This window comes from Schistocerca cancellata, chromosome 5 (assembly GCF_023864275.1).
Source record: "Schistocerca cancellata isolate TAMUIC-IGC-003103 chromosome 5, iqSchCanc2.1, whole genome shotgun sequence".
Lineage (NCBI taxonomy): Eukaryota > Metazoa > Arthropoda > Insecta > Orthoptera > Acrididae > Schistocerca > Schistocerca cancellata.
In genome coordinates, this window is record NC_064630.1 from 39,751,972 (window position 1) to 39,765,091 (window position 13,120).

Sequence of the window (13,120 nt, forward strand, 5' to 3'; positions counted from 1 at the left end):
TTCAATCACTAATGTTTATGAGAGGTTATTCAAGATGAAGGATGTGAGAGGAAGAAAATGCCTCTTCCACCAACTGGGATATTTTGTAGGTTGAGTGAGTCACTGAGTAGCACATTGACTCTGGATAAAGGGGTATGATTCAGGGTGTGAGGGCATGATTTTGGACAGAATATCCACAATCTCAGGGTGTGCAAGAGCTAGTAAACTCTTGGCGAAGGATGTAAAAGCATTTTCTATGGCCTGGGAGAGAGGAGGAATACTAGCCAGTGGTTGGATTACAATGGTTATGGGTTTATTGGTGTCAGGGAGAACTGGCATGGGAAATCTGTTTCTGAACTTTCTCAGTGGGATATTGTCTGCTTGTGAAAGCTCTGGTGAGGTTTCATCATACACAGTTTGGATACCTCATTTCTCACTGCATTTGTGGTGCCCATCAGTGTTGAAGCTGTAGGAAGAAACATTGTGATTTGGAATGGACTGCTGCTATCAGTGTGGTGGTACAGCTAGTGGATGGTGTGTTTGATATGAAATGAGATTTTTGTGCAGTTATATGAGGGGTGGAGATCAAACCTCCACAAAGGTAAATCATGAAGTTGAGCAGAATCAGGTGAAGTGAATTTAGGAGTAGATGAGGTTGTGGAGGAAAGAGTGGAGGCTGTTCTTGCCTTGTGTCCAGATGAGTTTTATAATCATCTGCAGTTGAATGGTTGTATTTCTTCAATTTTGTTTATTGCTTTCACCTGGGGTTTTCATTATAGTAATAAATATTTAATGTGATGGTATATTGATAATTTTTACTTATGGACCGTCTGACAGCAACTGAATAAACACAATTTTAGTGCCATACGCGTTTCGCCTTTATTTTCTGCAAGGCATTATCAGTGGCCTGGAATATGTACATATGTTAGCTATTTAATTTACATTTTTGTCATTGTGCCTATAGGTTATAAACAGTTCTGGTGGTTGGTATTTCCTATTAAGTAGTAATGTTTTGAACTGTACTTACAGGTTGCGTGGACAATTTCTTACATATTACGCTCCTGTTGCATTTTTGGTGTTGTTGTTCTTCTTCTTATGAATGCCAGTTTGTGGATTTTTTTCCCACATTCCACAGCACTATGAACTGAATGCTTGTTACAATTTAATGTTTTGGTGTGGAATGTGGGGAAAAAACTGCAAACTGGCATTCATAAGAAGAAGAAGAACACCAAACATGCAACAGGAGCGTAATATGTAAGAAATTGTCCACACAAACTGTAAGTACAGTTCAAAACATTACTACTTAATAGGAAATACCAACCACCAGAACTGTTTATAACCTATAGGCACAGTGACAAAAATGTAAATTAAATAGCTAACATATGTACATATTCCAGGCCACTGATGATGCCTTGCAGAAATTAAAGGTGACACGCATATGGCACTAAAATTGTTTTATTCAGTTGCTGTCAGATGGTCCATAAGTAAAAATTATCAATATACCGTAATATTACACACAACTGAGGAAGACAGGACTACAAAAGTTGGAGATGTAAATATTTAATGTGTTTATAGCTAAATAACACTTGTCTAGTCTAACCAGAAAAACAGTGACTTTTCTGTTTGATGAGAAACTTTAATTAGCAGTCACTTTAAGTATAAATTTAAATCATATCATCAATTTAACATAGCTAAACTAGGTATAATGATGGGGATGTAACTTTGACTTTGATTTTCATTGCAGCAACACGTTTCAAGACAACATGTGACTTTGGCTTTGTCACACTTGATTTGACTGATGTTTATGAAAGGGATCAAGGAATATACACTTGTAAAGCAACCAATTTAAAAGGAGAAGCATTTACCTCCACAACAATATACTGCAAAGGTAAATATGAAATTCACAACAAGACAACTGTTTGTAACACATATTTACCTGTCGATCTTTGACTTCTCGTGACATTGCGGATTTGAATGATGCATCTTTGTAGGGAAGGAGAGTCTAATTGAACGTACACAGCACCCAAAAGGAGCTGAAGGTCTGGAAAAAATCCAGGATTTGGAAGAATCACTGAGGAGGCAAGAAGGAGCTCCTCCAGAACCCGAGGAAGGCCATCCGCCTGTCTTCACCTCACAGGTACATTTACAAAAAAAGTCTTTCAAATGTTTGAAAGAGAAATTGTATCATTAACAGAGCTACACACCCTTTAAATTGATGGAACATGCAGTGAATTTGTTGACAAATATCACTGCCTCTAATAACCATATTATGTAATTTGAACAGCTGTACGTGTCATATTATAAACCCGTTGTGGTTACTGTTTATGGCAAATGAAACTTTTGTACTCAATTATAAGTTTCAGCATTTTTCTGACAATTTACATACATTTTAGAGACACAAAAAGAAAATGAAAGATGTGTATTCTGTGAAAGAATGCTGTTTATCAAAATACATATCAGAAATAAAAACCAAAATACAGGTAGTTGATGGACTTGTACTTACAAAATATGAAGACAGAATTCCCAGAGATAGGTGTAGCAGAAATGATGAAAAAACATTCATTATCCCCCATGGTGTAGCAGAAATGATGAAACAACATTCATTATCCCCCATGGTGTAGCAGAAATGATGAAACAACATTCAATATCCCCCATACATCCAATGTGGTATGGGTTGCACACATTTGAACAGTAGTATAGGCTGGGTTGCGCATGTGTTTTTTAAGTGACAAACAATTGTGCTGTGATTTACAACACCATATCACAGAGACAAAATAATTTTTAGTACCATAGCCATAGCTTCTTGAGTGTTCAGAGTGAGGCTTGTTGTCTGGTGCATAAGTCTTCAACAAGTTGCTGTGAGGTATTAAACAAGGAAGCTGATATTTCTGCAAATTCAAAGGAAAGTTAAATGCAAACCATAGGTGACTAGCCACTGCTTCTACAAATTATCTGATTATTTTGATTCAGTTATCGATGCTTTGTCTTATCTGCAAATGTGACCATTTCTTGAGTTCCTTAGAAGCAGAAAACTTATGAAACACAAAGTTAACATTTAAATTTGCATAACCAAATAATTTCATTCCCTAGTGTGGCATGTGTCCAGTGTCAAGAGTTTTCATAATCCCAATTTTTTATTGAATTCAAAATTTATTTCATTGTGTACTTTAATTTGGCACTAAAGTACCAAAAAGTTAGAGTTGTATAGAATGGTCTGCTGGAAGACCAAAGGGGTTGGTAAATATGCATAGTTGGAACGGTTTTTTTTCTTTAACCATGCCTTACCTTTGCAAAGTGTTAAGTGTTGTGTCTTACATATATCTATGATGAGTACATGTCATTTTAGTGCTGTTGCTGACAATGCAAGAGAAGGGAGAGGATGAAACATGGTGCTGGCACTTACTACACAGAAGTCATTAAAAGTCCCAGATTCTTTAAGGAATCAGCCTCAAACATTTGATAGCTGAATAAATGAGTTAACATGTTAAATATTTGACTTTGAGCATGTAAGCAACAAGAAGTTTAGAAAATGTTTGAAATTATGCATAAAGTTTGTTGGAAGTTGCTAAGTGCTCCTGTTCTGAAACACTGGTTGCGTATAGCCTGGGTAATATGTACCCCATTTTAAGCAAAAGCAAGTTTTCATGCATTCCAATGTTTGTGGCATCACTTCACCTGATCTATGTGTCGTACAATGATATAATTTTGTAGGTAAATTCATTAATGTATGTGAATAAATTTGTAGCCAGGTACCTTATGGTTGAAATCGTGTTAGTGAAATAATGGTTTGAAATGAATACTTCAAGTATATAATTGTCTTAAATCAATCATAACTAATGTTCTTATTTTTCTTCCTCTGTAGTTTCAGGATCTCAAGAACCTTAGTGAGGGAGAGATTGCACACTTTGAGGCTTCCCTTACCCCAGTTGGTGACCAGACCATGACAGTAGAATGGTTCTATAATGGAGAGGTAATCAAAGCAAGTAAGTGTTTCTGAGTACCTCTGTATGTAAACCTAACTATAATTTTCTATAAATTCACAGTTTTTTGCAGTTGATTGCTTTTCATTTTTGTCTGTTTGTTGCATTGGAGATACCATTTATATGCAAATCAAATTAACATTTTTAATAAGAGGTGTATTCATGCAATGTTGTGAGATTTATATATATTTAGAAGTTGACTGTTTTAAAAAACTGATAGACTTTCGGAGCTCTTCTCAGCTTTGGTATTATGTGTTTTATTTCCATGTTGCTTGTATTTGACATGTGACCAATCATTACATACATAAATTATCCCATTAATGTGACACTGTAGTAATGGGACCATGACATTTTACTTTACTGTTTAAGTGATTTTTTAATGAAAAATGCTTTAAAGATGGAAAATACAAAGGCAAGTGTGAAGACAAGCAAGTAGTGTAAGCATTTGTAAAGCATTATTCATATGTTACTATAATCATGTCATGTACAGAGTTAATGAGTATATTTTCTGCTTGCTCCATGTGCAGTAATGTAAGTTATAGTTAGGTCCCAATGTTTGTTAAGGCTAATTTGGAAATTTCTTTAAGTGACCTCTGTCATTTCTGTTATCATACTTGACAATTTACCACTGAAATATCATTCTTTAGGTTTCATCCTACTTTTTGCAGTAAGTTTTTCATTGTTGTTTTGCAGATGAATTTATTATCATTTCTTGGTTTTTCTCTGAGCTCATGATTTTTATGGACTACATTTTGTTTATTTTTAAAACTAGTCTTGATATTCCCTCTGTGATTGCTTCAATATGGTGTTTATTTTCTTATTCACAATAAATACTACACCAGAATGCCCACACCCCCACCCCACCAAGTCTGTTTCTCTGCAATGAAACTTATGTTCTGAATTCATCACTATTTATTCCATGTTTGTAAGATGTCATTTATGAAAACTCTTCCAATAGTTAACTATTCATATTAAATTTCAAATAAAAAGATGTGAAAGTAAATGAAATACAAAATAAAATAAACATTTATTACTTGCAGGTCACCGCATTAGAACTGTACATGCATTTGGGATGGTTGTCCTAGAGATATTAGGAACTAAAATTGAAGATTCCGGCACTTATACTTGTAGAGCAACAAACAAATGGGGCCGTGCCGAAATCAGTGTTGAACTGGAATGTGTTGACAAGTCAAAGGGTCAGAAACCACACTTTACAACACACATTCAGGTAAGTGAAAAGTGACTCTTGGTAATATATTGCATCAAATGATGGCTATCCCTAACAAAGAGATACAGTCATAATCTTTTTGTGATAATGACATTAAACTTGTATTACCATTACAGTAACTTGAAGTAGTCAACACATATTATTTTTTGTTTGATGTCTAGAGAACATTCCATTTGTCTAGATTTATAACACTCTAGGAAATCACTAAATCCAGTTACAAGGTCATTGAATTAACTCTTTGTGTAGTCATAACTAATTTCAAACTGACAACAGTTTTCAGACAAGGTCGTGTAACTGTAATTTGCGCAAGAAATGTATGCCGCCAATAGCATATGGGCTTTTGCCAAAACAATTTACAGCTAAATGTATTGTCCATTCAAGAAAATTGCAACTATGAGGAAAGAGAAATGTGAACATCAGCCGCATGAGGTCACTGAAATAATTCCGTGGCAACAAGTGAAAATTTGTGCCAGACTGGGACTCGAATCCCGATTTCGCACTTTACGCAAGTGGTCACCTTAATTTCTTCAGCTATATGAGCATGCTTCATGGCCAGCCCAAATTTTCAACTTGCTACACACTACCTCCATAGTGCCCCCATGTCCATTGTAGGAAAATTGTAACTGCATTCAGTGTGTTTCTTTTAGTTGCCCTACCATTTAAGATGTCTAAACTGTATTGGTTCCAAATTTTAATACTGTTACTGAAATAAATTGAATTTATCTATTTAACTGGTTTGTATGTCATGATTTGAATGTGTTTTGTTGTTATCATTATAGTCACCAATCAAAAGAAGACTGCTTTAATGGAGCTCTCCATGCTGTTCCATCTCGTGCTTGTTTTTGCATATCTTCCTAATTACTGCACCTGACATACATTTGAACCACCTAGCTGTATCCAACCCTTGGTCTCTGTTTACAGTTTTCACCCCCCCCCCCTCCCCCCCCCTCTCTCTCTTATGAACAGGTCCCTTGTTTTAGTCAAGTGCTGCCATCAATCCCTTTCCTCCCCAGTTTGAGTCTGCTGCTTTTTATTAGGTACTGGACCTGTCAGTCTGATGTTCGACATTTTCCACAGCACAGTTTTTCTAAAGCTTCTGTGCTCTTCTTGTTTGCATTGTTTATCACCCACTTTTCACCTCCAAATAAGGCTACCATACAAACAAATGCCTTCAGAGTAGACTTCTGAATACATAAATTTATATTTCGCTTTATAGTAGTTCTCTTTCTCTGGATATCTTTTCTTGTTATTGCCTATTTTCATGACTTATTTATTTCTGCTGTTGTCAGTTAATGTTCTCCACAAATAGCAAGTTCCCAGTGGAGTAACCTTTTTTGCAGTGGAGATTTATTACCATTTTTACTAGCTCGTACACAGTCTTTCTTTCTTGGCATCTCTCTGCTAGTTTCAGAAACATATTTTCTGTTCTGTATCCCAGCACCAAATGACATAATTTTACTACAGTTTCTTAACCTCATTTTACTTTTATTTATGTTCTACTTATAACCACTTTTTGAAACACTTTCCTTTCTGTTCAGTCAATCTTCTATGTTCTTATCTGTTACTGACAGAATTATGTCATTGGCAACCATTAAAGGTTTTATTTCTTCTCTCTAAATGTAATTCCCTTTCAAAATTTCTTCCCAGTTTCCTTTACTGCATACTCTGTGGAAAGATTAAGTTACTTGAGAGATAGTTTACATGCTTATCTCACTTCCTCGTTAATTACTATAGCTATATTTCTCAGTAACACAAACTGATCTCTCCCAGGTTGGCTTCTACAGTGGATTCTATTGTTTCATAGATAAGTTGTATAAATATTTTGCAACCATGAGTCACTAAACTGATGGGCTTGTAATATTCACATCCCTCTATTCCTGACTTTTTTGGTATTAGGATTATTACATTTTTTTTGACATTGTGGCAATGTAGTGACTATTTATCATCTTTCACGGTAAATACTGATATCGTTGCCCTGAGCAGCAGGCGATAGTAATGTCTTTGATTCGGAGTACGGCTCGCTCTATACCTCTGACTTGAATGTTGCGATGTATTGTCTATTCTGTTAATAAAGTATGGAATTGTCTACTGAGAACTGGTGTATATTATTATGTATATGCGCCTATTAGTACCACACTTCTTACAATATTTTAAGGCAATTTGCCTGTTTGCATACCAAGTGGAACAGTTTTGTCATGGTTAGATTTTACAAGGAGCTTAAAAATTTTGAATAATACAATCTACTTGAGGAGCCTTGTTTCAACATAGGTGTTCCAGTTCTTGGTCAGCTTCTTCTCACAGTTTCACATCACTTATCATGTAACTGTGCTTCCTCTTCTCTTCAAACAGCATTTTTTTTTTACATAGTCTTTCTGTATACTTCCTCCGCTGTTCAGCATTCTCTTGTTTGCTTAGTAATGATTCATACAGCTGCATCTGTCTTCTCCAGTGGTATTTCTAGTTTTGCTATAAGTGGCATCTACCTTCCCAATAGTCATGACTGCTCCTACAGTTTAACATTTCTTCTCAAGCCATTCTTGCTGTGTCTTTGACATGCAAACAATTTCATTTTTTACACGTGTGTTCCAATTTGCTGGTTTCATTTCTGCATTTTATATTTTCGCCTTTTATCAATTAAATTTGACATCTCAAGTGTCATTCAATGACTTCTACAAGGCTTTGTGTGTTTCCCTAATTTTTCCTCTGATGCCTTCTTTAATTAATTGTGATTTTTTAAAACTTACCTTCTAAAACTGTAGCATCAATGAATCTATCATTGTCATGATTCATTGCTGGAACATCCTTATATTCATCTGGCTTTCCAGGAATATACTTATGAAATAACTTTGACACCTTTTGCCAGAAGTTGCCACATCCAATTCTATAACACAATTTGAAAATCATATCCATTTGGTGATCCCCCTTAGATTCTTCTTACTTGATTTTGAATGGCTGTGCTGTTTAAATGCATTGCAACATTTAACAAAATATTCTGTCCAATCATTTTCTTCCTTCTTACCTTCTGTATTCATTGCCTGTAAATAAAGGGTAAATATATAAAGTACCATAACTCACAGATGGGTAGAGTAAGTTGAGTAACATGAATTAGGTTTGAATTCAGTAGGCCTGCAAACTTTCTCGGGAGTTTCCAGATTTAGTTAAAATTTGCTTCATGCACACCTAGACATTATAATATAATGTTGCATGCAGCTTCTATATAATGAATAGTTCTTAATATTCATGGACAACTGATTTACCTCATTTTGTGCATGAAACACAGATTAACAACAATGCCTGAGAAGATTATTATTATTTTTTTTCTTTCTTCAAAATCACCTTCATTGATGACTCCTATATTAGAATAAAAGCTACAACATTAATTCTATACTTTTTAATTGTTGACCGTTGCTTGCAATATGAACTGCTGAGAGGAACAGTGTGGTGCAATGCTAAATTTAAAAGTTAATTTCCATTTCAGCACATCCTTTCCTCATTTTCAAATTTTATCAGAGCTAAATAAAATTTTTAAAAAACACCTATATTTTTCTAAGAAAAATAAGAGTTACTTTTCAAAAACAATTTACTTTTTATTTTTTCAAGATCAAAAATTAATCTCAGTATTGCCGTGGTGTACATCAAATTAAAACACAATTAAATAGCTTTAAAATGACATGAGGGTCAGCTCTGGAGATCCAACAGTTTTGAATTTACACTGAAATTCATTCCTGAAAATGTGGGAAAAACTGACAAATTTTTCAAATTTTTAGTGGTGGAACAAAAACCTGATGTCATTGAAAGCTGTTAGCATTTGTAGTATTTCATAACTGCATTGGTACTTTTAGATATGGTATTAAAAAAAGTCAGTGAAAACTATGACTTCAAAGTATCATTAACCAAAAATATTTGATTTAATGTGAAATGATCCTGTAGACTGAAATGCTCATGTTACAGCATAGATGTCAGTGGTGATGTGAACTTATAGAATAAAGTTTCGCACTTGCTCTGATTTTGCAAATTATTTAAATAATTTATTTTTGTACAGATTTAGTCATTTAGTTTTAATGAATTGTCACTTTTTACGGAGAACTGTTATTTACTTTCTAAAATTTAATTGCAGAGTCTTGAGAATCTGAAAGAAGGTGAATCTGCTCATTTTGAATGCACACTAACACCTGTGGGAGATCCTAACTTGAAAGTGGAATGGTTTCACAATGGCGAGCCACTGCGACACTCCTCCAGAATCAAATCAGTATCTGATTTTGGCTTTGTCGTGATGGATATCTCATACGTCCAGAGCCACGATACAGGGGAGTATGTCTGTAGAGCGAGCAACAAGTAAGTATGCATAATAGAATTTATTGATGTATCAGAAATTAGGCTACTGTCTGAATGCTGAGTGCTTAAAGTGGATATCTTATAACACCATCGTGTACCATTTCTTTTTTACACTTTGTGAAAACATTCTTAATTTAAATACACACATCAAAAAATGTTTTGCATCAACCCGGTTCCCAGAACTCCTGAAGATAGATGTTGACTGTGGATAATGTATCACAGACACAGTCCCTTTGTCACTGAACCCGCCCGGAGATGTAAACAACCATGCATGAGCAGCACCTATTAGACAGAGGGGGTCTGACAGATGATCAGTTCGTCATTCCACCAGGAAGGAGGTACGAGGCCCATGTTGTCTGTAGTTCAACCATGCCTAGACAGTCAATACCATGGTTCAATCGTGTCCGCATTGTTACTTTGTGCCAGGAAGAGCTCTCAACAAGGGAAGTGTCCAGGTGTCTGGGAGTGAACCAAAGCGATGTTGTTTGGACATGGAGGAGATACAGAGAGACAGGAACTGTCGATGACATGCCTCACTCAGGCCGCCCGAAGGCTGCTACTGCAGAGGATGACTGCTACCTACTGATTATGGCTTGGAGGAACCCTGACAGCAATGTCACCATGCTGAATAATGCTTTTCATGCAACAACCGGATGTCGTGTTAAAAATGGTGAAAATAATGCAGAATAATGTTTATGTTGATCTCTATTTCAATTTTCTGTACAGGTTCCGGAACTCTCAGAACCGAAGTGATGCAGAACTTTTTGAGATGTGTGTATTATGAAATTGGTTTCACAAATTGCGAGCTTAAATTGACGTCAGCTGTAGTATTTACTGTGATATATGAAAACAGATGTTGTACTGAGACTCAAACCCAAATTTCCCGCTGTATGCAAGTGGTCGCCTTAACCACTTTGGATTTCTAATCTCACCTCCAGGATGGACTCAAACGTCCATATGGCACACTTGTCCACATCTCCTAATGCTTGCACCCACAATGTGTGATTCCCGCCAGAGAGGGAAATTCGATGTGATGGTCATTTTTAGCCCGTCAAGGCATGTCATACTTATTATGTTATTGTGCAATGTCGGTATTGAAGATTCACATTATACAGTGCTGCTTCAGACATGCATGCATTGTCAACACAGACATTGTATTAAGTCAATTGTCAGCATAGACATTGTACAGTAAAATAATACTTAATTTATGTTGTCCATCAACATATTTTCATTTAATTTGTGTAAGATATAGTTGGATAAATCAATTTTTTTTCCTCTCTTCTGTGCTAGACTTGTCACAATTTAATCTTCCTGCTAGATAATAAAATTATAAACAGCTGACCAGTTGCACTGGATAAAGAATTATTTACCTAGGTTTCAACAAATTTAAATTTGTCTTCTTCAGGAGGTGGCAATTTTACATTAGTAATGACTAATGTACCATGTGAGTCGGTTGTGAGCTCTGCAAGATCCATGTACTAATTTATATTTACGTGACAAACCCTATTTCTAGGGCTATATTTTAATTTTGACAAATGGATCTATGCCGACATTTGTAAAAACGGCGATGGTACATTAGTCCTTACTAATGTAAAATTGCCACCTTCTGAAGAAGACAAATTTAAATTTGTTGAAACCTAGGTAAAGAATTCTTTATCCATTGCAACTGGTCAGCTGTTTATAATTTTATTACGTGGAACCGTTGCTGTTGTGCAGCTATGTTTAAAATACTGAACTCCCTGCTAGAGACAATCTGTTGGTTTTTTTGGATGTTTTTTGTCTTTGTTTTTTATTTATGCTAAGGCTGAGAAGTACTATCCATGTATTATTTTCTCTAAGTCAGACTGTACACCATGGAAATTGATTTTTGTAGGTATGGGGAAGACTTTACAAGAGCAACCATAAAATGTTCTGGACGTGGTGGTGTGTATTTGGACAGTCTGCAGCCTGATGCACTTGCTCGCATTCGTGAAATGGAGCTCTCCCAGGGTGGGCAACCTCAGGCTCCAACCACTCCTGTTCTTGAACCACCTGTTTTTACCACACATATATCAGATGTCACAAACCTGGTTGAAGGGCAAAGTGCACACTTTGAGGCTCGTCTTACACCAGTCAATGATCCAAACCTCACAGTAAGTAAAAATGTTTAAGAATATTGCATGTGGGGAGCTTTTCTTTCCCATTGCAAGCTTTTAATGTGAACTTCCATTGTGTGTGATGCCGCTATTGGCATACTCATCTTATCACATATGCTTCATTATTCTTTTAGAGACAGACTTTTGTAACAACATTATTATGAGAAGATAAACTGATAACTTTTCTTTTGTTAAGAATAAGCAGTAATTATACAAGGGTCATTGGAAAAGTTGTGGCAACCATTTCAAATACGGTAACAAATTAAAAAGTCTGAAATATGCAATTAGAAGGTTAGTTCGAATGTAAACATTATATGCAGGAAGATAGATGAATAAACGCACTGCCATGAAGATATAGCATGTTTAAAATGTGTTTTACTGTCAGTTGTGACAGTACACAACAGTACAGGGCAGGAACATGGGCCTGCAACATCTTAGAGTCCCTAAAAATAGTCTCACAATGAATCCATCGCACACTGCCAACACTGTGGAAGATGCTGAATGCCCGTGGACTCAAACTGAGTGAATTGTTGGATCTCAGCTGTCACTGCTGTGGCAGTATCTTCATGTGTTTGAAAGCGTATTTGCGCAATGGGTTTTGCAGTTTTGATACGAGGTCATAATTGCAAGGAGATAAGTTTTGCAAATATGGTGGATGCTGTAGTACTTCCTGTCCCCATTGCACAAGCAAATTCCGTACACATGCTGCGAATGGGCTCTCACATTGTCCTGAAGAATTAATGCATCGTGTAGATGTTCAGGACATTTCTTGCGAATAGCCCATCGTAGTTGTCATTGCAGGAAGTGTGATAGTAATGCAGTGAATTAACATATGAGTGAATTCCATGTGATACGGAATGGCACAAAATCACTCCTCTAATGTCATCGGGTATAGCGACCATTAATTTGGCAGTAGAATAATTGTGGAAAAATTTCTGCCTGTGTGGTGAACCTGGATGATGCCATTCTGTGGACTGGCATTTCAGTTCTCGCTCATAGGCTCTGTCCCAAAATTTATCTATGCTGACAATTCTCACAAGCATATTTTCTCCCTCATACATGTAATGTGCTAAATGCACATGACAAGTTTCATAACATGTCCACTTTTCCATTGCACATAGTTTGTGAGGCACCCACTTTGTAACAACTTTACACAACTGTAGCGTGTCACCTAAAATCCTGTAGAGTGTTGTCTTTTCAACACCAGTATGGTGTTGTAATTCCTGCATCGTCTGTCATCTGTCATTGTCCAGTCATTTGGTGATCTGGGTATGAGCACAGTCCATGTGTACACTGGCAGGCCGCCCAGATCGGTGCACGTCAGCTGTTGCAGTTCTGCTGTGCCCAAATGGATCTACCTACCAAGGAACCATTCGGTACTGTAGAGCATCATTTCCTAGTGCTTCCACAAGCTCCTCGTGGCATTGTCACACATTTCTTCCACAGTGAACTGCAGTCTGTTC

General features: G+C 36.3%; 1 protein-coding gene across 1 annotated transcript in view; it reads left to right on the plus strand.

Annotated features, from left to right (window-relative positions):
- LOC126188355 (titin) overlaps window positions 1-13,120 on the plus strand; it is a 516,411-nt gene that overhangs the window by 153,000 nt on the left and 350,291 nt on the right. The window contains exons 46-51 of the mRNA XM_049929953.1: window positions 1,724-1,867; window positions 1,971-2,116; window positions 3,842-3,962; window positions 5,000-5,187; window positions 9,305-9,522; window positions 11,396-11,654. Coding sequence (XP_049785910.1) covers window positions 1,724-1,867; window positions 1,971-2,116; window positions 3,842-3,962; window positions 5,000-5,187; window positions 9,305-9,522; window positions 11,396-11,654 — 1,076 coding nt within the window. The remainder of the gene's footprint in view (window positions 1-1,723; window positions 1,868-1,970; window positions 2,117-3,841; window positions 3,963-4,999; window positions 5,188-9,304; window positions 9,523-11,395; window positions 11,655-13,120) is intronic.